Below are 25,982 nucleotides of genomic sequence, written 5' to 3'. Positions count from 1 at the left end.
AATCCAATTTGTTTGGAATTTTTTTAATTGATAAAATTCGCTCGATAAAACGCGAAGGAAGAAAGTAATCGATGTTGGGTCGAGTCCTGATCCAAATCAACGTGGTCAAGGTCTGTAACGAGTAGTTTATCGGAAGAGGGGGAGGGGGTTTCTCTCGCTTTACGAAACGGAGAATCGGGAAAAGGAGAAAGGTGAGGAGGAATGATGGACGTCGCGAAGCAGGAAATCCTTGCTCCGTTTTTCCTTTCCTTTCGTCCCTTTCGTTCAATCGACGCCCCATTTCCGCGTTCTCGTTTCTCCATCGCCCGATCGAAGCCATCGTTTCGCCATCGTTCGAGAAGGGAAGCGCGATGGAAGCTTCGTCGAATGAATGGTCGATAATTTTCTTTTCTTTTTTTTTTTTTTTTTTTTTCTCCCTTTTGTCACTACATCGTTGAATTTTTCTCGAGCAAAGAATTTTTCTATCCGTGCAAGAACCGCGAAATGAGAAATAAAGAAATAAACAAGTAAATAAAGAAAAGAAAATAAATAAATACCCCTTGTTTCACGACGAAGAACGAGCAAGTTGCGAGAAGGAGAAGGAAGGGAGAAAGGGGCGAAGGAGGGGGAGGGGGCAGAAGAATTTCGCGTTGCGATGCGATGCGACATGCCTCGTGCCATTGATGCGCGAAACGTTGATGCAACGTTGGGAAGAAGCTCTATAAACCACGGTGGTATGCGTGGTTTCGCGGGTAATCGAAAACCCATCGTCGTCGTCGTCGTCCACTTTCCAGAGAAGACCCATCCGTCGTGTTCCCACGTGGGGAACATCCGATTCGAGGCCCTTCTTCCTTGGAGGAGGAGGAGTTGGGGGGGAGGGAGCGGAAGCGATGGGAAATAAAACGCCGCGGAAACGCGGCTGGGAACGCTGGCTAAAAGTCGGCCGACTTAGGCGACTCCGTTCGAGCGAACGACGAAGGAAACGCGCGATGAGGGGGCTACGATGAGGCTTCTTCTTTATTTTTTAAGAACGGGGGAAAAGGTCGGCGTTTCGTTGCGTTCCGTCGGGGGTGAGAAGCGACGTATCTCCGTTTCTCCGTACTCGGCGGATCTCGGGGGTGGTGGAAGGGGGCGGGAGGGCGCGTAGGTTGTCGTCGGTGGTCGTGGTTGGAGAAGGTCGGTGTGGCGTGGCGGCGGCGAAATTGGCTTAGTCATCGTCGCGTTATTACGGGATATTACGGGGTATTAGCGGGAAGAGCCGCAACGACCGACGACGATTGCCGCGGGGGGCGAGGCGGGGGAGGGGGGAAGAGATCGGCCTATTCGTGAATCACGCTTCTCCACCTCGCGAAGCTCGTCGAATTCCAGGAACGAACGCGACGCGACGCGAGGTAAACCGAACGAATAGGAGCATTTAGCGCGAGGCAAGGCGAGGTGGGAGGGGGGAGGAGGCGTGAGATCGTACGGCGGAGCGTGAGAGGCAGGACGCGACCATAGCGTCGAATATCCGTGTATCCTCGTTCCAATCTCGTTAATTCCTCGCTCTCTCTCTCTCTCTCTCTCTCTCCCTCCGTTTCAGGATCGATCGATCAACGTGGAGGACGATAGAGGAGAAGGATTGATGGGTAAGGCGTCTTTCCAATGATGCAAGCTCGCGAAATTCCGCGTGACGTGTCGCGCACGCCTACCAACGAAAACGCGATCACGCCAACTTTTCGTTCCACGAAAGAAACGCGCGAGGGACACGAACTACGCGCGCCACTAGCGGGAATTCGTTTCACCGATCGATCGATTCCCCGAAATCCGAGCAACGCTCGTCTCTCGTCGTATAAAGCGATAGCTCGTCGGCTCCCTGGTACTTTCGAGGTGGAATTTCGAGTAGACGATTAGACGAGAATAACGAGAGAGAGAGAAAGAGAAAAAGAGAGAGGGGAAAAAAAATAGAAAGAAAAAAATAAGAGACTCGTTCGTGGATTCGTTTCACGAATACGAACGAGACGAATAAATATAAAGTGAATAAATATAAAGTAAAGTAGAAAGAGAAAAAAGGGGGGAAAAAAGAGAGGAAAGGGACGAGGGGAGGGGCGAGGGAGGGAGGAGGATTGGTCGTTTCGAGGCGACTTTTGACCTGAACCAGCGCGATTACTCCAATCTCTCTCGGTTCGTTCGTTCTCTCCGATTTTGTTCCATTTAACGGTTCTTCCGGTGATAAGAAGGCACGGACGAGGCGGCGCCTCGTCGCTTCCGCGTCGCACGTTCCCGCGTGTGAAGAGAGGAAGAAAGGAAGCACAAGAGAGAAGGAAAAAATTCGAACCTCGATCTCGATCACGAACTCTCGTCTCGTCGAGATCGAGATCGAAGATGTAGCGAGCGTGTAAAAAATATAAGCGTACGATAAATTACACGATAAGTACAACAATATATATACATATATATATATACATATATATATCAGCAGTAGGATCGATCGACGTCGAAGACGACGACGACGACGAGTACCGAGGAACGAGAAGGAAAACGGAATCGACGGATCGCGGTGGATCGCGATTGGAAGCGCGAGTGGAGCAGGCCCCAGCCGGCGGGGAGCAGTAAATGGGATGGATATATACGCGAGTGTGCGTTCCCGAGTACGGTATTCGGCAGTCGGCGCGCGACGTTCGAACGGAGCGGGTCGCGTTTTTCCGTCCCGTTCCGTTTCAAGTTGTCGCGGTCTCCCTTCGATCGCCATCGTGATCGTTCGATCCCAGCGATCGCCAGCGGAACGAAGGGCGCACCCTCCGCTTGGATACGCGAGGAAAAAATCAATCGATAGAAAATCGTCGTAAATGTTGGATCGGTTCGTGTTTTAAGATGACCGCCTCGGCATTGCCCCATTTATCTTCTCCATCCTGTCCCATCCGACTCGATTCTGTCTCGCCGTCCACGTCGTCGTGGTCCTCCTCGCCTCCGCGGTCCTCGCGGTTCCGCTCCCGGTCCTGGTCCTGGTCGTCGCGATCCTCCTTACCTCGTGCCCCGTTACCCACGCGCAGAAAGAAGAAACCGAGCCGGTGGACGATCCATCGTTGCGATCTCTATCGTTTGAGATTACGTCACGCGGTAAAAAACGCCGAGCTTGGAAACGCGAGGTCCCGAATTCTCGGTGGCGAAACGTCAAAATAAGAATCACAATTTGGAGGGAGGGAGGGGGGTTAGGTTGGGGGAAGAGAAGGAAGAAAGTGAGAGAAACGAATTGGTTCGAGTTGTTCGTTGCGCGTGACGTGAAAAAAAGAAAAAGAAAAGAGAAGAAAGAAGAAGAAGAAGAGGAAGAAGAAGAAGAAAAGAAAAAGCGAGAGGGGTATGTCGATTCCAAGTGTTGGAAGATATCGATCGGGAAATCAGAGAAACTCGGGGGACGAGACGAGAGGGAAGGAGAAAAGTGAGATATAAATTGAATCGAAGAGATAGGGGTGAAAGGTGGATCGCGAGGTTAAACTCGTGGATTGAGGAGCCGGCTATGAAAGGAAAGCTGGCAACTCGTGGTCGACTCGTGACCCGTGACAACGAGGGACAAGAAGAAGAGAGGAAGAAGAAGAAGGCGAAGGCGAAGGCGAAGGCATCGGTGCGGCCGCTCGAGCGTGATTCCGGCCGCGCTCGCGTCGCGCCGCTTCCTATTCGCGGCACGACCATCCCACGGATTGGACGGACGGAAGCAGCAGCGGGCCCGATCGAGGAGACGGCGATTCCGTTGAGCCGGGGGCTCGAGGATCGGCCGAGGATAGCCTCGGTCGAGACGGCGCCGGCCGACAATCGTCACCACCACCGTCGCCACCTCCATCGCTACCACCGTCGTCATCGCCACCACCGTCACCACCACCACCACTACCACCACCACCACCACCACCATCACCACCACCATCACCATCACCATCGCCATCGCCACCGCCATCACCATCGAATATTCGAGAGGGATCATCGTTGGAGAATCGTTGGGCAAGGGAAATGGACGAACGAGGAGGAGAGGAATGGAGGAGGAGGAGGAGGAGGAGGAGACCGATGCAGGAGCGTGATCAAGATCGATGGATCATCGATCTCTCGGTTATTCGGGATAGCGACGTTGGTGGCGGTGGCGGTGGCGCTTTTCGTGCCGATCGCGTCGCCCGTGCCGCTCTCCGGAACCGGTCCTCGCCACGAGGACGACCTCCACCGCTTCACCGGTCTCGAGGACGTCTACGAGGATGTTTTCCGAGAAGAGGATCGAGCAACGGCGTCGAGGAGCACCGACGTTCTCGACGAGACCGAGCTCGATATTATCAGGAGGAGCATAGCGCGTGGTCTTGGCCTCGAGAGGATACCCGACCCTTCCAAGGTGAGTCGTCTCGTTTCCCTTCCTCCTTCTTTCCCTCGCGTCCCGATTCCCCCCCTCTCTCTCTCTCTCGCAGTTAAAACTTACTCTACGGGCGATCACGATCGGAAAATAAAATCTCGCGGAGCGAGACGTGGAGTAGAACGCGTACGGAGCGCGAGAGAAAGGAAAGTTAGGGTATAGAAATTGGACTTGCGATTGTAATGTAAAAAACGCGCGTGAGGTGAGAAAAAATGGGAGGAGGGGGGATGAAAAGGACGAAAGAGAAGGACGGGAAAGAAATGGCGGGAACCGTGGACGGTGCAACGCGGTGGGTGGTCCGCCGTTGCCCCACTTTCGCTACGTATGCACGAGCACGTGCGCATTCCTGCTAGTATGCAGAACCGGCTACGCTGTCCACGTGCGTGCCAACGATACTCCGCTTCTTCGTTTTCTCCAACCGCCGGTCGTTGCACCGTTAAAAACTCGTCAGAGTTTCCACCTCTAAATTCCACTGACCACCTTGCGATCGATCGTAATCGATCGAAGATGGGAAACGGCGTAACGCCGGATGGGTCGATGAGGATCGAAAACACGTTCGTTTCGTTTCGTTCGATCCTCGAATGGTGGATCGAGGCGGGAGAGGAGGCGCGTAGAGGGGCCAAACACCTGTTGTCGCGGCCTCTATAACTGCTAGCGTCGCCGTTATACGTGCACGCGACACGACCAACGATTCTTGGCCGTCCTCCAAACTCGAGGACATCCTCGAGAAACGCGTGAGAGTAGCCGACTCTCGAATCTACCTATATATGTATATACACGTATATTCTGTATACCTGTAGTTACATACGTATACGCCAAAGGGAAGATAGAACCAGTTATCTTTCTGGTTCCGCGTACGCGTACTATTCTCGTCTTTTATCTCGTTCCACTATCTATCTATCCATCCATCTATTCACGATGCACGACGCGTAGTCTTGTACGGATCGTCGACTTTTGAAAAGAGAAAGAAAGGCGGGGGGAATCTCGCGATTCCTTTTCTCTTTCGACGAAATCATCGACTTTCACTCCTCTCTTCGTTCTCTCGGAGAGACGAGAGGTCGTGTTGGAACGTTGGACGAACGCGCGACGAACCCTCGAGGTCAGAGGAGGCAGAGGGTTACGCGAAGAATGCGGACCGACTCGTCCCTCGATACACCTAGATGGAACACGCTGCGCCGTGCCACACTTCGCGAAACGTCTTTTCTCTTCGAGATTTATCGCGTGGGAGGTAAGCGAGCGTTCATTCAAGGTCGTCCGCATTCGTGCCAACGTCGCACGGCGTCGCGATGCTTTCCTCCTCACCGACTCTCCTCGTTTCCCATCCGTCGTTCGTCTCGATCGCTCGCTTCGAAACGGAATTTCGTTCGTCTCTAAGGATCGTCCCCGATTCGTTACTCTCCTCCTCCTCCTCCTCCTCCTCCTCCTTCTCCCTCCCCTCTCTCTTTTTTCTACCGTTGTTATTTGTTCGCCGAGAAAATATCTTCCAAGTTTCGCGATAACGGGTGTCGTTGGGTAAGCGAGCGTGGCAGACCGAGACGAAAGACCAACGAACGCGACGAACGTGACACCGATGACCACAGCTGACCGACCTTTCGAACTAGTCAAGCGGTTGGGGCACCGGTCGGCAAACGATCTCTCTCTGCTGTTTCAATCGATCCATCGCGCGTTTCTTTAATCGATTTACCATTCGTCAACTTCCCTTTTTCGTATACTATATATATATATATATAACTGTCGAGTTTGAAAGAAAACGGAACTCGTCCCAACCGACTTTAAACGAGCGGAGGCGTCTCCGCTAAATAAAAAAAAAAAAAAAACTCCGTCTCCATCCACCAAGAGAATCGTGATCTTTTGAGAACAATGCCCTCTCCGTCCACAAAGTTGGGTGAGAATCGTGGTCCTTTGAGAACAACGCCGTCTCCTTTCCTTCGATCCTACCAGAGGGGATCTATTTTCCTCGGTCGGTTAAACGTCCGTTTCCAACGTTGCGTTATCCCCCGCTGCGTGCCGCAAGTAGCTAGGCCCACGCGAGCTGGTTAATTTTACCGGAAACGTCTAGCGTGTCTGGACTTTCTCACCATGGAAATTATATACCAACATCGGCGACGGCGAGAGTAAAGTAGCGAGAGCGAGGAAGGAGGGTCGTGTTTCGAGTGGAGGGGGAGGGAGGGGCGGGAGGGACTCGAAAATTGCAGCAACCAGCCTGGAGGAACGACAAAGGAAAGGCTGAAGAATAGGAGAAGAAACGAGTGCGAAGGGGTGTTGGGGAAACAACGAAGAATGACGGATGAATTACGAGTGGCGAGTTGCGAGTGACGAGACGAGAGAGGAGAGACTAGAGTCGTTGAGCTATTGACTCGCGACGTTGGAAAAAGAAAAAAGAAAAAGAAACGAGAGAGAGAATGATTTTCGTTTCGGAATAGATTCGAATTCCTCCGATGCTCCCAAAAATGTGAACGATCTTTTCCGTGTTCGTTCGTCGGACGTTTACATACCTCTTGTTCCTCTCCTTTTTCTCCCTCTGCTTTTTCTTTTTTTTCTTTCTTTTTTTTTTTTTTAGGCAAACGTCAGTCAAGCCGAATACGAGAGAGCGCACAGAGAGTACCTGATGAGAGTACAGCCCTCGTTTTCCAACGAAGCGACGACATTCGGAAGCGAAAAGAAGCTGCACGTATTTCCCGCTACAGGTAATTGTACCACGTCTTTATCCTCTTCTCTCGAACCATCGATACTTTACTATCCGGTTCTTTCGAACCGCAGATCTTTGGAAACGCGAAATATCGTACGGTCTTTCTGAAAAAATATACATACGCACGCTATAATTACTACTCGTGTAAACATCTAACGTTCGAGTTTCCGCCAGTCTGGCAACGTCGGCGAGATTTTACCTCGCGTATCTGGAGTCGAGACACGCATCCCGCCGACACAACCGCATCTCTATTCACCTTCCATTCCCCTCTTTATCCTTTATTCCCATCGATCGAAGCCTTTTCGATTGAGAAAAATGATGAATTGCGGGTCGAGCAAAAGAGCAAAGGCGAGTTTCGCGTTCTAGTCTATACGAATATCTCTGCGAGAAGCAACTACGTTATTATGAAAGAGAAATTCCGACCGGCATGGAATGCCGAACAACAAGTTCTCAAATGCAATAAGAAGAAATCGTGGAAGAAGAGCAATTTCTCAACGACTCTCACGCACCACTTTCGACGATCAATCATAGACTTGATCGATCGTTTTCGTCCTAACTTATTATTGTTACTAGTCGTTTCAAGTATAGTCCGCGTATCGAAAAATTATTTTTGAAAATACACCGAGAATACGATTTTGCTAATGCCAATAATGAATGTAAATGCGAATATTTTCCTCTCGATAACGATAACCGAGAGATTCAACCTCTTTCGGTCGGTCACGCGTGTTAAAAAAATAATTACAATTTCTCTTTTTGTTCGATTTCGTAATCGCTAATCGCTCTACACGTGATGCGTGTACTTCGTAACGACTTCTTTTCCCCCACTCTTATCGAATTTTAACGTACAATATGTGCATCCAACTAATATCAAGTATTTACGTATCTCTAATCGTTATAACGAACTAAATAAAAATTGGATGCCATCCACGAATTACCTGTGGAAGTTGATAATTCGACTAATTAGTCGATAAAAACGATGAAAACGATGGTTCGAACTTTAATACTCTGGATACGCGAGAAAACATACGTGTTCCTTCTCGTACTCGTACATGTTTATTTGCATCGAATCTCCTGGTAACATTCAGGAATCAATGATCGTGAAAGGAAAAACAAAAAGGTATGCAGAAATAAGAGGATTAGCTGGAAAAAATCGCGAAAGAGGATTCAAGGATTTCTCGTTTACGTAACCGATTCAACGTCGTCGTTTATTTCGTTCCGATATGATTGTATGTTGCAGCATATCCTGGAAACGTATCGACCGAGACGAGCGAAAGGGAAAAACCTTACCGTCACTGTTTGTTCTTCCCCGTGGAGAAGGATCTGGATCGCGCCACTGTCGATCACGCAACGCTTCGACTGTTGCTCCACGGGCCTACGACCGACCAATATTATTCCCAACCTTCCGAATTGGACGTGTTGCTTTATCTCGGAGTATCGTCGTTCCCTCGTCGGTCGATAAGGTTGATCGATCGTACAAGAATACGGTCGGAGGATTGGCGAAACTCGAAATGGCTCGAACTCGACGCTACTCTCGCCGTTTCCTCGTGGATCGAGGCTCCCGTTTCCAATCTTGGACTCGAATTGGAATTTTTATTGGACGGAGAAACGGTGACGCGCACCTTTTCCTCTCCGGTTCTTAACGTGTTCACCGCGACTCCTTTCGCGTCGACCACCGCTCTCAGACGCAAACGTTCATCGCCCGAACAAGTGATGTCCCTACACAGAGGTCGTAGGACCAAGTGCAAAGGTGAGGGTAAAAAGTGTTGCAGACACGAACTCACCGTCATGTTTAAAGACTTGAAAGGTTTCGAGTTTATCGTTTATCCGAAAACTTTCGATGCCGGATATTGTAAAGGACGATGCCCGCCTAGATACAATCCGGCTCATCATCATGCTCTTCTACAAAGTCTATTGTGGAAAGAAGATAGAAAAAAAGTGCCTAAACCGTGCTGCGCGCCCAGTAAACTCGATCAATTGATGATCGTTTACTTCGACGAGAATAATTCCACTCGGTTGAAAGTTTCCGATTGGAAAAACATTCAAGTACTCGAATGCGCTTGTTCCTAAATATTTCCCTTCTTCCTTTCGTTCTTATTTTTCGGAGGAAGGGATCAAACAAATCGACCGATGGTAATTTTTAGCCGTGAACCAACAACGAATTTACCAACAACAAATCCGTGGATAGGAACGATCGATCGAACTTAAAAAACCTGTACGAAAGGACCAGAGTTTTCATAGTCGTAGACGACTCACCAAAGAATCGTCCGAACGTTGTTCGTTCTTTCCGACAAATCCAACGTTTTTCTTATTAACGCATTGCACCAATCTTTTTTTTCCCGTTCAGTCCCTTACTGTGCTTCATATATGTATATGTGTACGTATCTATTCCGTCGCGACATTTACGAACGTAATCGATCGATGAAACAATCTTTTATGGAAAACGAGAACGCGAAAAAAAAAAAACTTGATCGTATTACTGTTCAACTGTCGATTCGATTCGACCGAGATATCGTCGAAAGCCCCGGTCGTTTGGTCCAGGCTTTTGCATTGACTGTGATATTGAAAAATGTCTAACCCTTAATAGTCGAAAGGCTGTGCTTAAATCGCACATATATTATAAAAAAATGTGTCGACTATTAAGGTAATATCTCTGCTTATAGTAATAGTATTTCATACTTATATCTTTACCTACCTATCTTTTCTTCTCTATCTTATTTTTTTTCAGCTATTTTGTGTATATGTGCTGCCCTTCTTTTTTTTTTTTTTTTTCCTATATATTTTTTTCTTTTTTAATAAATATCATATGCGTATACAATAACCATTACAATGACAACAGGGAATTCCTAATGGGAAAAAGTGCAACGGCGTTTTTGATCGTGTGGTTAGTATCGTTTAAACGAAATAGTTTTATTCTATGTATTATTTATTTGATCAAATATTCAACGATTATAATTCGTACATAGTTATCAAAATATTATCGAACGAACTTTCGAGAAATCGTATATATATATATATTTTTAAATGAATCTAATCGAATAAACTTAAAACTTACATATACATATATATATGTATATAATTTTTAAAAAGATCGAAGGTTCGATCGAAATTTCGTAAACGACTGACGATCATCTTTGCACGTCGAGAAACTTATTTACGGACTTACGAACGTAATAGATATTCGTCGACTATTTACCAATAAATTCTAATAAATCTTGCTTCAATTTCGATGTAAATGTATACATGTCAAATACAATTCTACTGGTCTTGTTAGTATTAAATAATATAAATTAGTATAAAAGTTAGCCCTATTATTATATTGTATCGTGAATATGCGAATACTTATTCGCCGAGTCAATTTCGATCGCGCACCATAATGGATATTGTGACCTCGCGTTATATATTCTTTAATTGACTACTATCGATGATGTAAAATAAAATTTTATTCCTTATTTATACAATAATTTATGACTATTATTCGATTCGATGAAATAATACTCTTTATTCGATTCCCAACTTTCTTTTTCTTTTGTCTAATGAACCTCGTAAATATCATCCGAGTGCTCGCTGACGCAATGACGATACAAAGCGACAATAGACGTTATCCAACGCGACATATGTTTGATATAGGTTACACAGGAAGAAATACAAATCTACGAATAAGGCAAACTTTTCAATACCGTAACATGTATACAGGGTTATCACTGTGCGACAGCAATAAACTTTCATTGCTTACCCTACGAGGCCAAAGCTCATTCTACCAACATCGGATTATGCAATCCGAGACAATTCATTCATATTGTTGCGTTATCTTTGATCTTGTTTAAAAGCAAGTTATTTATGACAACTGTATTGTAATTATGATATCGATTTATTCGTGCGACAAACGAATCGACTCGATGAAAACTCGAAAAAAATTTTCGAAAATAAAAAATAATTTCGTAATATCATTATCTCCTGTCTGTTTTGCCGATGCCTCGTTTTCCCGAGAATAAATGTTTTGGCATTTTTGTGCCGATGAATCGATCTGCTTCTCCCTTCAATCCCTTCTTTACGATTTTTTTTCTTAAAGCTTTATGCGCAATGTTCTTTAATTTGCTCTTCATCGCAACATCTTTTATACCCATTTCATCGCGGCTTGGTTTTGAGCTACTTCGTCCCCTAGATCGAGACTCGGATTGCAATCTCATGCGTTTCCTAGCTGGTTGTGACAATGATCTTGAACGTCCTCTCGTCTTAGTGAAGTGTGCCTGTTGAAATTAAACAAAACAAACGATTAAGTTAATCTTATTAATTATATTTCTTTATATTTCGATGCGTTACTCACATTTTCACTGTCTTCCATATCGATACCCAAATCTTCCATTTCTTCTTTCAATTTTGATACCGATCTGTCGCGAATTTTAACTGCAGCTGTACGCGGCATTATGGGCTTTGTAGAAGCCTTCTGTATTCGGGCTTCATCTTTCATGATGGCTTTCTTTTCTCGAATTTGTTTGGCCATTTGTACAATTTCTAACATTGTTTCGGATAACATGGGCACTTTGTAATCATACATTCCTGTCTCTTCGCGAAGCTGTTCCTCTTTTTCCAATTCGTTTAATTTCTACGGATAAATATATAAATATACACGTATAAATATAAAGTTATACTCAAACAAATTATCATATACATATTTCGATTCAACCAATAGAATACAAACATTGAATATTTCTGGATCGATGTAATCACTGATATTATGTCCTTCCCAAATTTCCGGAATTACATCGTATTTTTGATCACCCTCGATATCATAGTTTTTCTTCAAATCAAGCACGTAATCATCTCCCAACTCTTCCTCTATTTCTCGTTCTAATTTTCGTTTTGCTCTTGATCTCTCTTCTATATTTTGTCTCTTTTTCAAAATGTTCTCAGGAATGCAAGGGGCACGAACTTTTTCATCTCTCGGTACTGGTTGCGCAACATGTAAACGATTAAGTAATCCTTCTACCTAAGATAGAAAATATTGCAAAATTTTATACTTAAATGTCATAAAATATTAAAATAAAATGCTTAAAAATTATTTAACTTACTTTTTTTGTTCTTATTTTCTGATCGACACGATATGCTAACAAACGTTCGCAAGCTTGTATCTTTACATCCATTACTCCAAAATCCGTGATCGTACTCATTTCCAACAATGGAACATCTTTATCCTCCAACGATTTTAAAATTACTTGTTTCTCGGTTGAAAGTTCTTCCAAACGTAAAACGTCTACTTTGTTTAATACAACTGTTAAAGGCTTGTTAGCGAACAAAGGTTTAATCGATTCAAATAATTTCACCTATAAATTGAAACTATTGAATTATATTAAAATAAAATTTATATATATTCGCCAATTACAAATTCAGTTAAGCAACATTTTACCTGTTCTTCTAAACTATGACCGCACTGTTCCGATATATCGCAAAAATAAAGTACAGCTGCTCGTAAATGTGCGAGCGCAGTTATCGCTTGCATTTCTATCACATTTCGTTCTTCAAGCGGATGATCCAGAATGCCAGGTGTATCAATTATTTGCCATCTTAAATATTTATAATCCGTATGACCAACATATAAGGACTTTGTCGTAAATGCATATGGTTGGACTTCAACATCAGCACGGGTTATCTAAACACATCGATCAATATGATTTACATCTTTCCATTCATGTATAACCTAATGGTTTAATTAATCATTTAAATTAAATTACCTTATTGATAAAACTGCTTTTACCAACATTTGGAAAACCGCATATTATTATAGTACGAGTATAAGGATCTATACTAGGTAAACGAGCTAAATGTTGACGCACTTGTTCTAAATATGCTAGATTTGCTGCTTGTCTCTTCATTATTGTCGCCATACGACCTAAAGCAGCTTTCTTTAATTGTTTGCACCGATATAAAGAATCTCCATATTTCATCAGTCGAACATAATCCTTTGCTACACTATTGCAATGATATATTTCATTGAAACATGATATTTAGACAATGATATCTCTCTCTCTCTATATATATATATATGTATACTTACTTATCGATTAAATACCTTGCTATATTTATTTGACCAAGAGCCAATTTATAATGATCTTTATCATAAAGAACGTTCATTAAATCAGCATAAAATGGATGAACATCGTCTAATTTGGGAAATTCCTGTATAATTTGAGATAACCTATCATGAAAATTTTGTTGCGTAAATTTCACTTTACGCATATAAAATGATCGTATCCTTGCAATTTTATAATGTTTGTGTATAACGGTTGGAGTTTTCCGTTGAGTTTTTGATAAAATTATATCAATAAAATCCTAAGCGAACAAAAATATTTATTAAATAAAACAAATTAATTATGAAATAAAACATAACTAACCTTTGCAGAAGGTACAATTGCGATTTTCTTGAAATTGTACAAACCCATTATGTTTCTTTTAAACTATTTTTTTATCAAAATTTTACACTATAAAGTATATGTTTAATATTCAATTTTGATAATAAAACTCAAACCAGAAAATGGAGAACACAAAACCACGTGTATACATTATATTTTTACCTACGGATAAAAATATATTAAATAACGATGTCAGCGCCATAACGGCAAAGATGGAAAATTGAGTTTATAATTGGTTATGTTATAGACAAAAAGATTATAAATAAGTATATAAATAAATTACTTATTTATTTATTTACTTTGTTTAATTAATCATAAAATATTAATATTCAAAAATCATTTTTTATAATTTAGAAATATGAATGCAGAGTTAATATCGAAGTTTCTGTTCCTTTTTAAATCTGTATAAAAGTTCGTATACAATCTTATATATGTATAATATTCTCTTCAATCAATTAAATATTTTATATATATATATGTTTTAAGTTTAAATACTCTTATATATTTATTGTAAATTACGATATAATATGATTTGATGTAAAATATTTAACTATTATAATTTATTATTAAATTGTAAAAGAGAAAAAATTATAAAATATATATTACTTTTGTTGTATTTTAATTTATTAGAATTCATAGAATATTAAAAATTTATCAAGTATTTACATTGCAATAAATAACCAATTTATTTCAATTTTATAAATTTACTTCATATTAATATTTTATAAAAAAAAGAAAATTAAAATATAATGATAATCAAAAAATATCTTTTACGAGCAAAGCGCAAGCGCGACGGCGAGTATGTACTACTTGGAATTTGTCGAGACCGATAAAGAAGAATTGTTGACGAATGAGTAATTTCAATAACTTCAAAATCTTTTAAACAAAGTTACCATTACTTTCGCATTAATTCTACGCGTCAACGTGTCATCAACGTAAAGCGAATTGAAATGACAAAATAGGGACTACAAAGTGTTGAGAAGAATGTATCGCATAAGAGGTACCGTAGTTTACAAACGATCGTTAGCTAGCGAGAATTAACATGATTCGTCCTGCCATCTTGAACTGTACCATATTCTATCATTGCTAAATATTTTGTTCAAGAAAGAAATATATAGTATTTATATGATATATACATTTATGAATTCATATTGCACGTATCTTTTCATTTTTAAACTTAAATCCAAGAGATATAAAGTAGATTTAGAATTCAAATGTCATTCTTTACCATTTACAACAAATTGATCTATTTAAATGATGTATATTATAAACTATTGTAAAGAACACACGTAGATTGTAAGTAATTTCGTATTCGCCTTAAACCTTTTATAATAATTAAATGATAATAATGTAACGTATGATGAAAAATTACGATAAAAAAAGAAAAGGATGAAAGCAAAGAAAGTTCACTTCATCTTAAGTTAACGAATGAATTCATTAGTAAAGTTACCTAGCAAATCCATGTTTTAAAAGGTACATATTATTCTGCGATTTAAAAAATAAAAATTATTCGAAGAAGATAATTAAGATTTAATAAAATTTAAAATAGAAAAATTAGATGAAAAATTAATATTTTCTAAACTAATAATATTTAAGAAATAAAATTCTTTCAAAATAGCAGAGATCTTCGCTATTATCGATATTTCTTCTACTAGAATATCGATTGTTGTCATCGATTAATAAAAAAGAACTAAATTTTTATCTTATATATTCATAAATAAAAATGTATTTATTTAGAATATAATACAAGATTTTTGGAAAATTTAAATTATTATAAAAATTATTGTAATTTAAAAGAAAAGAAAATATTTTCATTTAAAAAAAATCGATTTTAAAAAATACTAAAAAAATTAATTTTGAAAAAAAAAGTTAAAAAAAATTTTTTTAATTTTTTTTTTTTTTTTTTTTTTTTTTAGAAAAAAGAGATTTCTTAAATTCTATCTATTCTATTTATAGGTTGATTCAGACTTTAAGTTATTTTATCTACATAATAATAAAAAATCATTCGATCTATAAAACCAATAGTGTCTTGAATGTTTTTATTTATGACTGTGACAAGTTCAAGCTCTTTTATTTTTCTTCTTCTCCTTTACGGAAATATTTATTTAAAAAGTCGTTAATTGTGCATTATTTTGTAGAAACTATAACTTATTATTTCGATATTTAAATGCGTTTAATTATAATTTATTTTCATCATTAATAAGATATTATTATAATTCGTATTTTAAGATGTATTTATAAATACTATAATATCGATTATTTTTTTCTCCATAAAATTTTTTATCATATCATATGTATATAATATGAAAAATTGAAATTGCATATAGTATTAGTATTATAAATATTATTACATATATAAAATTTGATAAAAAAATTTAAAACAATTTTTATAAATCACAATATTTTTCAAATCTTTTTTTTATATACAACACTTGTTTTCGAATTGTAAGTTTATAATATATTTTAATTTTTATATTATTTTGATATAATTATTTAAACATATATAATTTTTAAAAAAATTTTTAATATTATTGTAAAAAAATAATTTTTGAAATGATTATAATTGTACGCGATTTAAAACTGTTAAAACAAGATAAGAAAGGTCAGAAGATATATTTATAGGAAAGAGTAATTAAGTAAGTGCTTATGAAAATGTACTATTAGTATGTGTCCCTCTGGTGGCAAAAAGGGTTGCCATAAAGATAATGCGCGATGTGTCTTCATTGTATCATTTGTGTCTTAAAATTATTTGATAATTTGATTATTGCGTTTAATTATAATTTAAATTTCATATAAAGTATAATTTACAACGTGGTGATCAAAAAATTTTTCTGTGGAGCATCAACTTTGAGATACAAGGCAAGAAAGGTCGTTCGATTATCTCAAAAAGTATTGAACAGGTATATGACTGATAACCGCGAATTTATAATTTTTATTTAAAAATTGGCTAATTTTTTTTATATTTTTGATAATTTTTCATATATTTTGAATTCATTTTTTTCTGCTTTTATGTTTATGTATATATATTTTATGAAAATATAAATATTCGATATTAATAAAGCGTAAATGACATTTGCGATCTATATAATTCTTTCTTTTTTTCATTTTCTAATTTTTATAATATTTAATAATTAGGAATACTCAAAATTATCTAACATTTTATGTACATTTATGATCAATAAATGATTATTTAAGAATAAATAATAGAAACAAATATTTTAAAGTATATAAATGTTATATATTAATTTGTCTTATATAATTTTATAATAAGTTAAAACAATACAAAAAATATTTATTTGTAATACTTATAATAAAATTATGAACAATTCAAAATATAATTTCTTTTGTTCTTCATATTTTAATTACTATTTTATCAATATATATCTTTTTTATATTATGAATTGTTTTGTTTTTTTTTTTTTTTTTTTTTTTTAATTCACAAAATTTCTAGATTTTTTTTATAAAATGTTTTTGTGTAAAAAAATATTAGAATTGATAGATAAAAATTCATAAAAATTCAAGAACAAGTATAAAAGGCGAACAATTGTACAGTAGAAAATATATCTTGGACAAAAATATTGCAGATAATTTTGAAGACATGAGATATTCAATGTTACAAGAACAAGAATATGGGGTAGCTTTACCTCAAAATCGATTGCCCAATGAAATAAATGAATCTGTGACAATTGATACAGATACTATTGAACCAGAAAATAATAATCCTATAGAAGAAGGTTCTATGGTATCAAATCTTCCTCTTTTGTTTGCCAATGGACACCCAACATCGCTAGAAAAAATTACATTGGTATGAATATTACTTTTTATAATTATCATTTATATTGAATTATAATCCATTAGGCATCAAATTCATTCTGATTAGTTTGAGTTAATTTAATTGTATTTGCTTTAATATACAACAATTATATTGTACTACAATGAATAAAATATTATTTAAGAAAGTTTTTTGAAAAAATAATGTTTTTTGAAATAAATATAATAAAACTTATCTACATATATTATTATGCACTTCATATATTGTTGGAAGATCTGTTTTTGGAGGATTAAAAAATTATATGTTAATATAAAAAGAATTTATATTTTTTAATAAATAATAAAATAATATTTTTAGATATAAATATTATAAAAAAATATTTAATTTTAGGCACAGTTAGAACGTTTTGTTACATTTATGGTACAGTGCTCTTTAGGTCATGATACCAATGAAGTGATCAGTGTACCACAATGGTGGCCAAAAGAAGTTAAATTTTCAAATCCTTTAATAAGACCTAAAAGAGTAAATGATGTAAGTTAACTATGTTAATCATAATGCAAATATATAAATAATTGTTTTTGAAATATAAATAATTCTGATAAAGCACTTGATTTTTCAAAATGGGCATTATATTTTAGAATTGGATGGCTAATTTGAAAAAATTAGTATTTAGATGTTATACATACCACAGAAGCGAATATCTTTTACGCTTTTGTTCATATCTTGCACGATATCCACAAGAAGATTTGGAATATGTCAACAATTGGGATTCCACGACAAGTTTATATCACAAAAATACTGGCAAATTATTAGTAACATTTCGAAATGAAAATATGGTTTGTTATTTAATTTACGCTTTGTTGTATGTAGTACATAAATTTCATAAAGATTAAATAAAAAATATAATTTGTTTTAATTATAGAATTATGACAAAAGAGAAAGAAGTCCTCGAAAAAAGTTATTATCTTGTAGTGGAGTAATTTCCTCTTATAATAAGTCAAAACAACAACAACATTCCATGATGATGGTTGAACATCAACAAAACGTTGATTTATCAACGGAAGATATTTATCTATGTGACAATTGTGATGCTGAATTTATAGGCCTAGAGAAAATGAAGGTACATTACGCGTGCCCACGTGTGCATATAGATTATAATAAAGAAGATAAATGAAATTAATGATAATTTCACATAGGAACACGAACGTGTATGTTATGAACAAGAACAAAACGGAAATAATTCGCGACCTACAACACCAGAATTGTCTATTATAGAACCTGAATTAAAACAAGATCAGTTCTTGGAATATTTTCAGTTGTGTTCAATAAACTCAGAATCTAAATCTGCTGAAAACAGCAATGGTGCTACAACAGTTAATAATAATAATAATAACAATAACAACATTATTAGACGCACCTCCCGTCGTGTTCGCGGAGCTATCAATTTTACAAGATGTCCAACTATTCCTTTTTCTTCTCCCGCTGGTATATTATTAGCTAAAAAATCAAAAGCAATGACAGAAGAAACACAACAAGAAAGACTAGAAAGGATAGAAAGACATCTTATTGCTCCTGTTTTAAACAATTCATCTAGACCAAAGTGGTTAGAAGCAGATATTGATCATGATAAATGGATTGTTACATATAAACCAAATCGAGAAAAGATGGCATGTGATTATGTTCATCAATATAAATTTGCAAATTCTCTTAAAAAAAAACCAAGTGAGTATTTAATCTTTGAAATAATTTAGTAAAAATTTCTCCCTTCTTCCTTTTTATATTCACATGATAAAGATCGCATTATGTTTTATATTAAGATTTATTTTACAAAAAACTTTCTTCTTTTTAGTGTTAAGCATACAATCACAATTATTATACGTTCTTTGTCGACCTGTTTTTGTTCTTTTAAAACGATTAACCGAAGAACAAATGTATAATCTTGAACGAAATCCGTCAAAATATCAGTGTCTTGTTCGAAATATTTCAATCGATAACAGAGGATCGATATCAGAAGATGAAAAAACAAAACCAAACATTTCTTCAAAACGTAAAGCTCCAAATGACGAAAGTGATTTAAACGAGACGAAAGAAAATGAAAAAATAGTTTTCAATGAAATTAATGTTGTAGAGTTAACCAATTTCGAAGGTAAAAATCTTTGTGACGAAAATAATACGACTATCATTCATTCAATTAAAGAGACCACATTGTGTGTAAAACCACCGAATGAAATTACGGTGATTGATCTTTGCTCTTCAGATGAAGAAGAAAATCCATGTATTTTTACATCTTCGGATAAAAATAAAGATTCGATGAATTGTGTATCTGAAGATGTAACAAATTCGTTATTAGAAAAGCTTTCTTCGAATAAATTTCAATTAAAATCTCATATTTGTTCAACACAACAAAAAAGCGAATGGTTGTCGAATAATATTTTAAACAATGATAGTGAAAATTATACAAGCAAGTATCATAGTACAATGTTAAATACACGTACAAGTTTATCCCCAATCCTTGAATCAACACCATAAAATGTTGATTATTTGACATACGAAATTTATCGTATGCGCGTTAAATTTGTTACAATATTTATTGTTTCAATTCTATATGATTATAAAATATGTAAAATGATTTTACACATATCATTTTTATTATTCACAGCATATTGTCATTAATTAAAAAGAAATTCCAAATGTTAAGTAACAAATCGATCAAATCTAGTATTTTTCAATCAAAATGTTTATCGAACGTTTATCAAATCAATCACATGTAACAAATAAGGTACATTTTTTATATATTATATATAAACAACAAAAAAAGAAGAGAAAAAAATAAGGAAAGGAAAAATAAAATCGAAACGAATATTTTTTTTTTGTTTTTTTTTTGTTTTTTTTTTAAGTTGATTTTGTTTCTATATTTTATTGAAATATAAAACGATCGTATTTATATTTTATTATTTTTTTAAATTTTTCTTTAATAACAATTTTTATCTTAATAAAAAAAATCATATATATATATATTTTCATATATATATATGTGTGTGTAAAACCAAATTTCAATAAATTACACTATTTTTATTCTTGTTTTTTCTTTGGTTTAACAATTTTTTTAATTAAAAATGAAAACAATTTCTCCTTCCAATCCATTTCAACACGTTTTAAAACTAATCTTTTAGTTGAAATGTTATGGAGTGGTCCAAAGGCCATAGCAACTGCTGTACAAGCTAAACAAATTACATTGTACGGCATACTAAAATCAGGTGTAGGCAGGCTAATTAATAAAGATTCAGTTCTTAATTGTACTATGTATCCTTCTCTTGAAGCGTTAAAACTGAAAATTTAAGTGCATTTTTAGTAAATATTGAATATTGAGTATTGTGTGTACATATATATATATATATATATATATATATATATATATATATGTCATGCTGTGTTATTGATCAATATAGTAAATTTTTTAACCTTGACGTTATAGTACTTCCATCGAGCGGTAATGCACTATAATTTCTTGCGATCGGAAGTAATGCAGTGATTATAGCGGGACCCATATAAAATCCATGATTAGCATCCGGTGGATATTCTTGCCATTTAAGAAAAGAATATTCCATTTCTATAGAGAATTTAGTTACCGATTGCGGTGGTAAGCGTAAAATTAATTCTAAATGGTAAGGACTTTTCCTTTCCTTGCCTGGCAGATAACGTTGTGCCACTATATATAAGATTCCCATAAATCAAAACAATAAAAAATATCTCGCCGAAATGAAAAAAGAACCACAAATTATTAAAAATAAATCACTGCCTATGATAATATGAATATAACTACTCACATGGTATAATATTTTTTGTTCCACAAGTTATTGTGACAGAATGTAAATATACTGGCAAATACCATGGAATACTTTCTAATAAAATAATGTCGAGTGTTCGCCAGTAATTATTGTAAATTTTTGTTACTAAACTACCTCTTTCTTGTCCATATCCTAAATAAAACAATTTCTTTTATTTTTTTTTTCCTTGTATATATTTTCTTTTATATGTCTATTATAATTTTATTATTTATACAAACCAATGATATATCTATTTGCAAACAAAATTGAAGGATAATTTAAACCAGCTGTGTGAGTAGTATTATATAGAACTCCAATATTAAATATTCCTTTTGTGGAATGTGATCTTATATCATAAACTGCAATTTCATTTAATTGTCCTCCTCGAAGACTAATGATTTTTGCACTCGGTGGTGGTACTAATTCATAAACTTGATTTGTACCATTATTAGATATGTCAATATATACATTGCTTAATGTAGCAAGAGGGCATGCTCCTCTAATACCTATTCCGAAAAATTTTCGAATTGACCAGTCCTATGGAAAGATTCAAATAAGTATTAAAAATTTCTTATGATTTGATATGAAAAATTTATCAATTTTTACCTGTGATGCATCCGTCATAGTATCATATATCAATGAAACAGACTGACGTAACTCTAATGATGTTTTAGTACAGATCATGTTAGAGCATATAATTCGAAAATGTATTCCAATGGAATGATAATTTGTATTATGAATATAAGCAGAATTTAATAAGGTTGCCAAACCTTTCTATTAAAATATTATACATGTAAGTTATCTAAGCATTTGTTATACAAAATATATAAATATAAGATTACATACCTTAGAATTACATGGCAATAGTTTCTTAAATGGAGTTAAATTTTCAGTACAAACTATTTCTCTTGGTAATGATGAATAGCGTAAATGACTAGAATTGACATTATGTTCTACTACACCTGTAGGTCGGAATGTAAATTCTGGAGAGATACTATTTGCAGAATTAACAAAATTCAAGGAAGCACAAAATAAACCAGCTAAAGCATTTGTTAAACCTTCCCATTCCATATCAACACTGACAAAAATATAAAATAATAGTGTTAATATTATTAGTGTTAATATTATTTACATAATTCTTAAATTAATAATATAAATTTCATATCATTAAACTTAAAATGATATTTTACTTGGTGACATCTTTATGAAACCATGTAAATATTTCAGCACCGGGACCGGCATCATGATAAGGATATCCCCATTTTTGATAATTCCATAAACCTTTAGTTAATGTAAGATGTAGTTCATCTACATTATGACGACTTATGATTTCACCAAGGCCTCTTGGAAATAAATGAGAATGTTGAACTGAAATATAAATTTGTAGTTGTAAGAAAAGACAATGAAAAATAAATATTTTTCTTTAAAATATGCTATATATTACAACTTACACGTTTTTATGTCTTTTGTAGTTTCCCATACCGTAGTAAATTGAAAATATGCATAGACATAATTATTTGATAATGGTTTTAACATTAATTCTTCATCAAAAAAGTCATTTTGACAAAATATGAATTTTATAAATATGACAAAGATAAAAAATAATATTTTAATCATATTGCTTGAAAATTGAATATTTTTAATATAAAATTATCACTATTATTGTAAAATAAATTTTAATTCAATTTCCTTATTGTTGTGAGAAACAATAAAGATTCGAATTAATAAAAATTATATGTTTTTTAATACATTATATGAATCCGTGTTTAATTCACCACGATTATCGGCGAATATTGATGAATGGAATATAAATATGAAGTAATACGTCATATTACATTGTTTCAAATATTGCTAAATCTCTTTCAAATTATTTACTACTTTGTTAATAAACAATATAAAAGTTCATTATTTACAAATAACAACAAATAATATAGTTATAGTTACAAAAACTAACCAAAAAATTCATTTAATAAATTTGTATCAACGGGTAATGTCACAGAAAAGTATAACAATAGACTTGTAACTCAATATGTATATGCGTATGTATATATTTCTTTTATATCTTGAATTTTCAAATTTTATAATCAAACATATATAAATGTATATAACATTTAAAAATTATACAATTTTCATAATTTTATTATTAAACGAGAGAAAATAAAATAAACAACATTAATTTAAATAAAAAAAAAAGACTGAGCTTTAATTTATATATACTTGATCTATAAAATTTATGCATTTAAAATGATAATATCTAATTAATTTGCTATCTTATAAAATAAATATAAAAATATATATATACATAAAATATATTGAATCAATTAAAAAAAAATGAATATTCGTGTATTAAAAGTTATATAGATTAAAGTTTTTATTATTTATATATATTACGTATATATTTAAATACATGTAAAATTTATTTGCTTATTAGCTTATTTAAGCTAAAATTATCAGTTTAATATATTAATAAAAACAATTGAAGTAAGAATTGTAGCAAAAATTCAATAATTATAGATTTATAACTATGTATAGTACGTATAGAATTTGTGATATATATTCATATATTAAGGCGAATACATAACATTAGAAATCTAATGAAAATTCTCCTTACGAATCAATAATTGTGAATTTGTAACAGTGTTTATCTGTTTTGTTTAATCATCGTGATACAAATGAAATAAGAATTCGTATTATTTAGTAAAAACGTGTGAAAAATATTAATTGTTTGTTAAATATGGAATCGGAAGAAGGAGAAACATATCCAAAACAAGGAACGACAATACGTAGCGAGAAAAATACAACTATTGACTACGATGAAGACAGAGTAAGGTTAGATTTAATAAATCGTGTGTAAGGACAGTATTTGTATTTGCAAAATACAATTAATTACAAAGGATTATATTAAGGAGATTGATTATAATCATTTCAGTTACATGAGATGACAGCCTCTTATTCGGAAATATCATTCGATTCACAATCATCACCACCTATTTCTGAATTAAGATCATTGATCGATTCTCCGGATATTGATGGGAAAAAGTTTTTGGAAGAAAGCTTAGATAAAATGAATGGAATTGGTACTAGACCAGATCAATTGAACTTAAGAAATAGGGAGTCTAGCCCAATTGAGGATGAAGATATAGATCCTCCAAGTTATCATAAAGCCATGGGATATTTGCAACTTGAGGGAACAGTGATGCAAGATGGCGATATGGTATTATTTGTTGCAGAAGATTTAGAAAACAAAATTAAATTATCCAGTCCCGTGACAAAAAAAGGAGAAACTCCATCATTTCCTGGTTCTCGAAGTTCTACACCTTGTTTATATAGGCAAGCCTTAACGCCTCAGGTGCCTCTTCTTGATCATAATGTCTTAAATGAATTAGAGATGGAAGCGAGAAAAGTGGCCACATCCGTTGATGCATTAACAGAAAATTTAGCAGCTATTTTGCATAGTGTAATTTTTTTATCATCTATTTATTCTTTTTCATCTTTTCATTAAATTTTTAAAAAGATTTTATAATAAAATTACTTTTAGGCTTCCGCACTCACGGTAGGTTGTTTAGAAACATATAGGGATGCAGTTTGTAAAACGTGCGATGCGGTGGATCATAATATTAAATCGATGTATCAATTAATGGCAAAATGTGAAGAATTATCAAAATCAATGGGACCTGTATATAAATTAGCGGAAAAAATGTAAGTATCGGAATATTTAATTTTACATATATATATATATATATATATATATATTCCCTCATACTTTATTTCTTATCATTCTTGTTAACGTTTTTTTTCTTTTTTCTGAACTTTTAGCAAAGAAATGAAAAGAATGTTGGAACTGTTTGAAAGTGCTATGAACTTATAATTTAAATATATACATTTTATTAAAGTTTTTTTTTTCTATTCCAATTTATTGGATTATCCTAAAAATTGTATCAGTTTCTTAATTATTCAATATTAAAGAAATATAATTTTGGAAATTCATCATTTCTTTCTTTTAAGTAAGTATTATTATGTTAAAACATATTATTGCACAAATATAGAAATCTTATATAATAATCTTTGATATAAATAAAAAAATGATATATTTGTTGTTTTTGATCTAATTATTATTTTGAATATCAGTATCAATGATATAACTCATTTTATTTAATCTTTATCTGTAAATGATATTATAAATCATAATTAAACGAATATTTTCTAAATCTTTTCATTACAGTGATTTAGATTTTTTTTATATACATAAAATATATAAAATATTTCCCTAAAAGATTAAAAAAATGGATTTTTTGGAATCTCATATAAGTAAAAATTTATGATGTATTATGAAACTGTTCCTATTCTTGAAAGAAAAATATTGAATCTCAACGATACGTTATCATCTTTCTCGTTAAATATAGAATACTATGATAACAGTTATTATTATTCAAATGTATATGCTTAAATTAAATATTAGTGTTTTATTAATAAATTTCTTGAATGTATCTTTTTTAACCTTTGAACAATTATTTATTAGATATATAAATATTATACAACTATGATTCATATATTATTTTTTACAATATATTATTCGAAAAATCATATATAGTCTCATTTTTTTTTCTTTCTTTCTTTCTTTTTTTTTTTTTTTTTTTCATAGTCGATGCATAGTCGGTGAATTATTTCTTCATTTTCATTTTCAATGTGACGAATAAAGTTTACCAATACACGTTATATTTTGTATCTTTTCTATTCTGAAATGATACAATGTAAAGAGTAATTCGCCGAGATTCAATGATGATCTATTATAAATCAAAGCTGTAAATAACATTATCAAAAAGCGACAGAGGTAAATGCGTCGCGACGCATGTTTCATTTAATGTATTCGGCCGACGTAATTATTAAAGACAGTATGATTTTAAGCCGGCTTGAAAAAAAGAGCGATGATCCCATCCGGACAAAC

At 34.5% G+C, this 25,982-nt stretch overlaps 5 protein-coding genes across 6 annotated transcripts; 3 read left to right on the top strand and 2 right to left on the bottom strand.

The window, feature by feature from the left end:
• Positions 1–4: 4 nt before the first annotated feature.
• LOC107992471 (univin) lies at positions 5–10,492 on the top strand. The gene is made up of 3 exons (XM_017048351.3): positions 5–4,324; positions 6,903–7,029; positions 8,269–10,492. The coding sequence occupies exons 1-3, from the start codon at positions 3,473–3,475 to the stop codon at positions 9,096–9,098; spliced, it is 1,809 nt and encodes a 602-aa protein (XP_016903840.2). The 5' UTR covers positions 5–3,472; the 3' UTR covers positions 9,099–10,492.
• Positions 9,937–13,606, bottom strand: LOC107992470 (nucleolar GTP-binding protein 1). The gene is made up of 8 exons (XM_017048350.3): positions 13,421–13,606; positions 13,084–13,358; positions 12,761–12,998; positions 12,436–12,678; positions 12,101–12,352; positions 11,731–12,018; positions 11,356–11,634; positions 9,937–11,278 (listed from the first exon to the last, which is right to left on the bottom strand). The coding sequence occupies exons 1-8, from the start codon at positions 13,466–13,468 to the stop codon at positions 10,979–10,981; spliced, it is 1,923 nt and encodes a 640-aa protein (XP_016903839.2). The 5' UTR covers positions 13,469–13,606; the 3' UTR covers positions 9,937–10,978.
• A 636-nt stretch (positions 13,607–14,242) lies between these two features.
• On the top strand, positions 14,243–19,945 carry LOC107992497 (uncharacterized). 2 transcript variants are annotated; one of them, XM_017048415.3, is made up of 7 exons: positions 14,243–14,438; positions 17,023–17,243; positions 17,601–17,741; positions 17,849–18,046; positions 18,133–18,330; positions 18,407–18,932; positions 19,060–19,945. In XM_017048415.3, exons 1-7 carry the CDS (start codon positions 14,423–14,425, stop codon positions 19,737–19,739), a joined length of 1,980 nt encoding a protein of 659 aa, XP_016903904.1. In that variant the 5' UTR covers positions 14,243–14,422; the 3' UTR covers positions 19,740–19,945. The 2 variants fall into 2 exon arrangements, with proteins under 2 accessions (XP_016903904.1, XP_016903907.1); XM_017048418.3 differs by lacking the exon at positions 14,243–14,438 and adding an exon at positions 15,982–16,297.
• Positions 19,946–20,156: 211 nt separating this feature from the next.
• LOC107992498 (GPI transamidase component PIG-T) lies at positions 20,157–23,069 on the bottom strand. The gene is made up of 8 exons (XM_017048419.3): positions 22,489–23,069; positions 22,228–22,405; positions 21,884–22,115; positions 21,644–21,811; positions 21,277–21,574; positions 21,038–21,190; positions 20,673–20,919; positions 20,157–20,538 (listed from the first exon to the last, which is right to left on the bottom strand). The coding sequence occupies exons 1-8, from the start codon at positions 22,652–22,654 to the stop codon at positions 20,283–20,285; spliced, it is 1,698 nt and encodes a 565-aa protein (XP_016903908.2). The 5' UTR covers positions 22,655–23,069; the 3' UTR covers positions 20,157–20,282.
• A 579-nt stretch (positions 23,070–23,648) lies between these two features.
• On the top strand, positions 23,649–25,099 carry LOC107992462 (BLOC-1-related complex subunit 6). The gene is made up of 4 exons (XM_017048333.3): positions 23,649–23,861; positions 23,967–24,494; positions 24,576–24,736; positions 24,854–25,099. Exons 1-4 carry the CDS (start codon positions 23,772–23,774, stop codon positions 24,903–24,905), a joined length of 831 nt encoding a protein of 276 aa, XP_016903822.1. The 5' UTR covers positions 23,649–23,771; the 3' UTR covers positions 24,906–25,099.
• Positions 25,100–25,982: the final 883 nt, after the last annotated feature.

This window comes from Apis cerana, linkage group LG2 (genome assembly GCF_029169275.1).
Source record: "Apis cerana isolate GH-2021 linkage group LG2, AcerK_1.0, whole genome shotgun sequence".
NCBI lineage: Eukaryota > Metazoa > Arthropoda > Insecta > Hymenoptera > Apidae > Apis > Apis cerana.
Note: the sequence above shows the minus strand (reverse complement) of the source record. Positions and strands in the feature narration are given on the sequence as shown.

Bases quoted from the DNA above. Each gene is read 5' to 3' on its own strand.
- LOC107992497 (XM_017048415.3), top strand. The intron at 17,742-17,848 runs GTAAGTTAACTA...ATTATATTTTAG, and splicing joins GACCTAAAAGAGTAAATGAT to AATTGGATGGCTAATTTGAA. The intron at 18,047-18,132 runs GTTTGTTATTTA...TTTTAATTATAG, and splicing joins CATTTCGAAATGAAAATATG to AATTATGACAAAAGAGAAAG.
- LOC107992462 (XM_017048333.3), top strand. From the start codon at position 23,772: ATGGAATCGGAAGAAGGAGAAACATATCCAAAACAAGGAACGACAATA. The intron at 23,862-23,966 runs GTAAGGTTAGAT...TAATCATTTCAG, and splicing joins TTGACTACGATGAAGACAGA to TTACATGAGATGACAGCCTC. The intron at 24,737-24,853 runs GTAAGTATCGGA...CTGAACTTTTAG, and splicing joins TATAAATTAGCGGAAAAAAT to CAAAGAAATGAAAAGAATGT.
- LOC107992471 (XM_017048351.3), top strand. From the start codon at position 3,473: ATGAAAGGAAAGCTGGCAACTCGTGGTCGACTCGTGACCCGTGACAAC. The intron at 4,325-6,902 runs GTGAGTCGTCTC...TTTTTTTTTTAG, and splicing joins GGATACCCGACCCTTCCAAG to GCAAACGTCAGTCAAGCCGA. The intron at 7,030-8,268 runs GTAATTGTACCA...TGTATGTTGCAG, and splicing joins GCACGTATTTCCCGCTACAG to CATATCCTGGAAACGTATCG.
- LOC107992498 (XM_017048419.3), bottom strand. From the start codon at position 22,654: ATGATTAAAATATTATTTTTTATCTTTGTCATATTTATAAAATTCATA. The intron at 22,116-22,227 runs GTAAAATATCAT...TATTTTTGTCAG, and splicing joins TTTCATAAAGATGTCACCAA to TGTTGATATGGAATGGGAAG. The intron at 20,920-21,037 runs GTGAGTAGTTAT...TCTTATATATAG, and splicing joins AACAAAAAATATTATACCAT to TGGCACAACGTTATCTGCCA.
- LOC107992470 (XM_017048350.3), bottom strand. From the start codon at position 13,468: ATGGGTTTGTACAATTTCAAGAAAATCGCAATTGTACCTTCTGCAAAG. The intron at 13,359-13,420 runs GTTAGTTATGTT...TTGTTCGCTTAG, and splicing joins CAATTGTACCTTCTGCAAAG to GATTTTATTGATATAATTTT. The intron at 11,279-11,355 runs GTGAGTAACGCA...TAATTTCAACAG, and splicing joins ATATGGAAGACAGTGAAAAT to GCACACTTCACTAAGACGAG.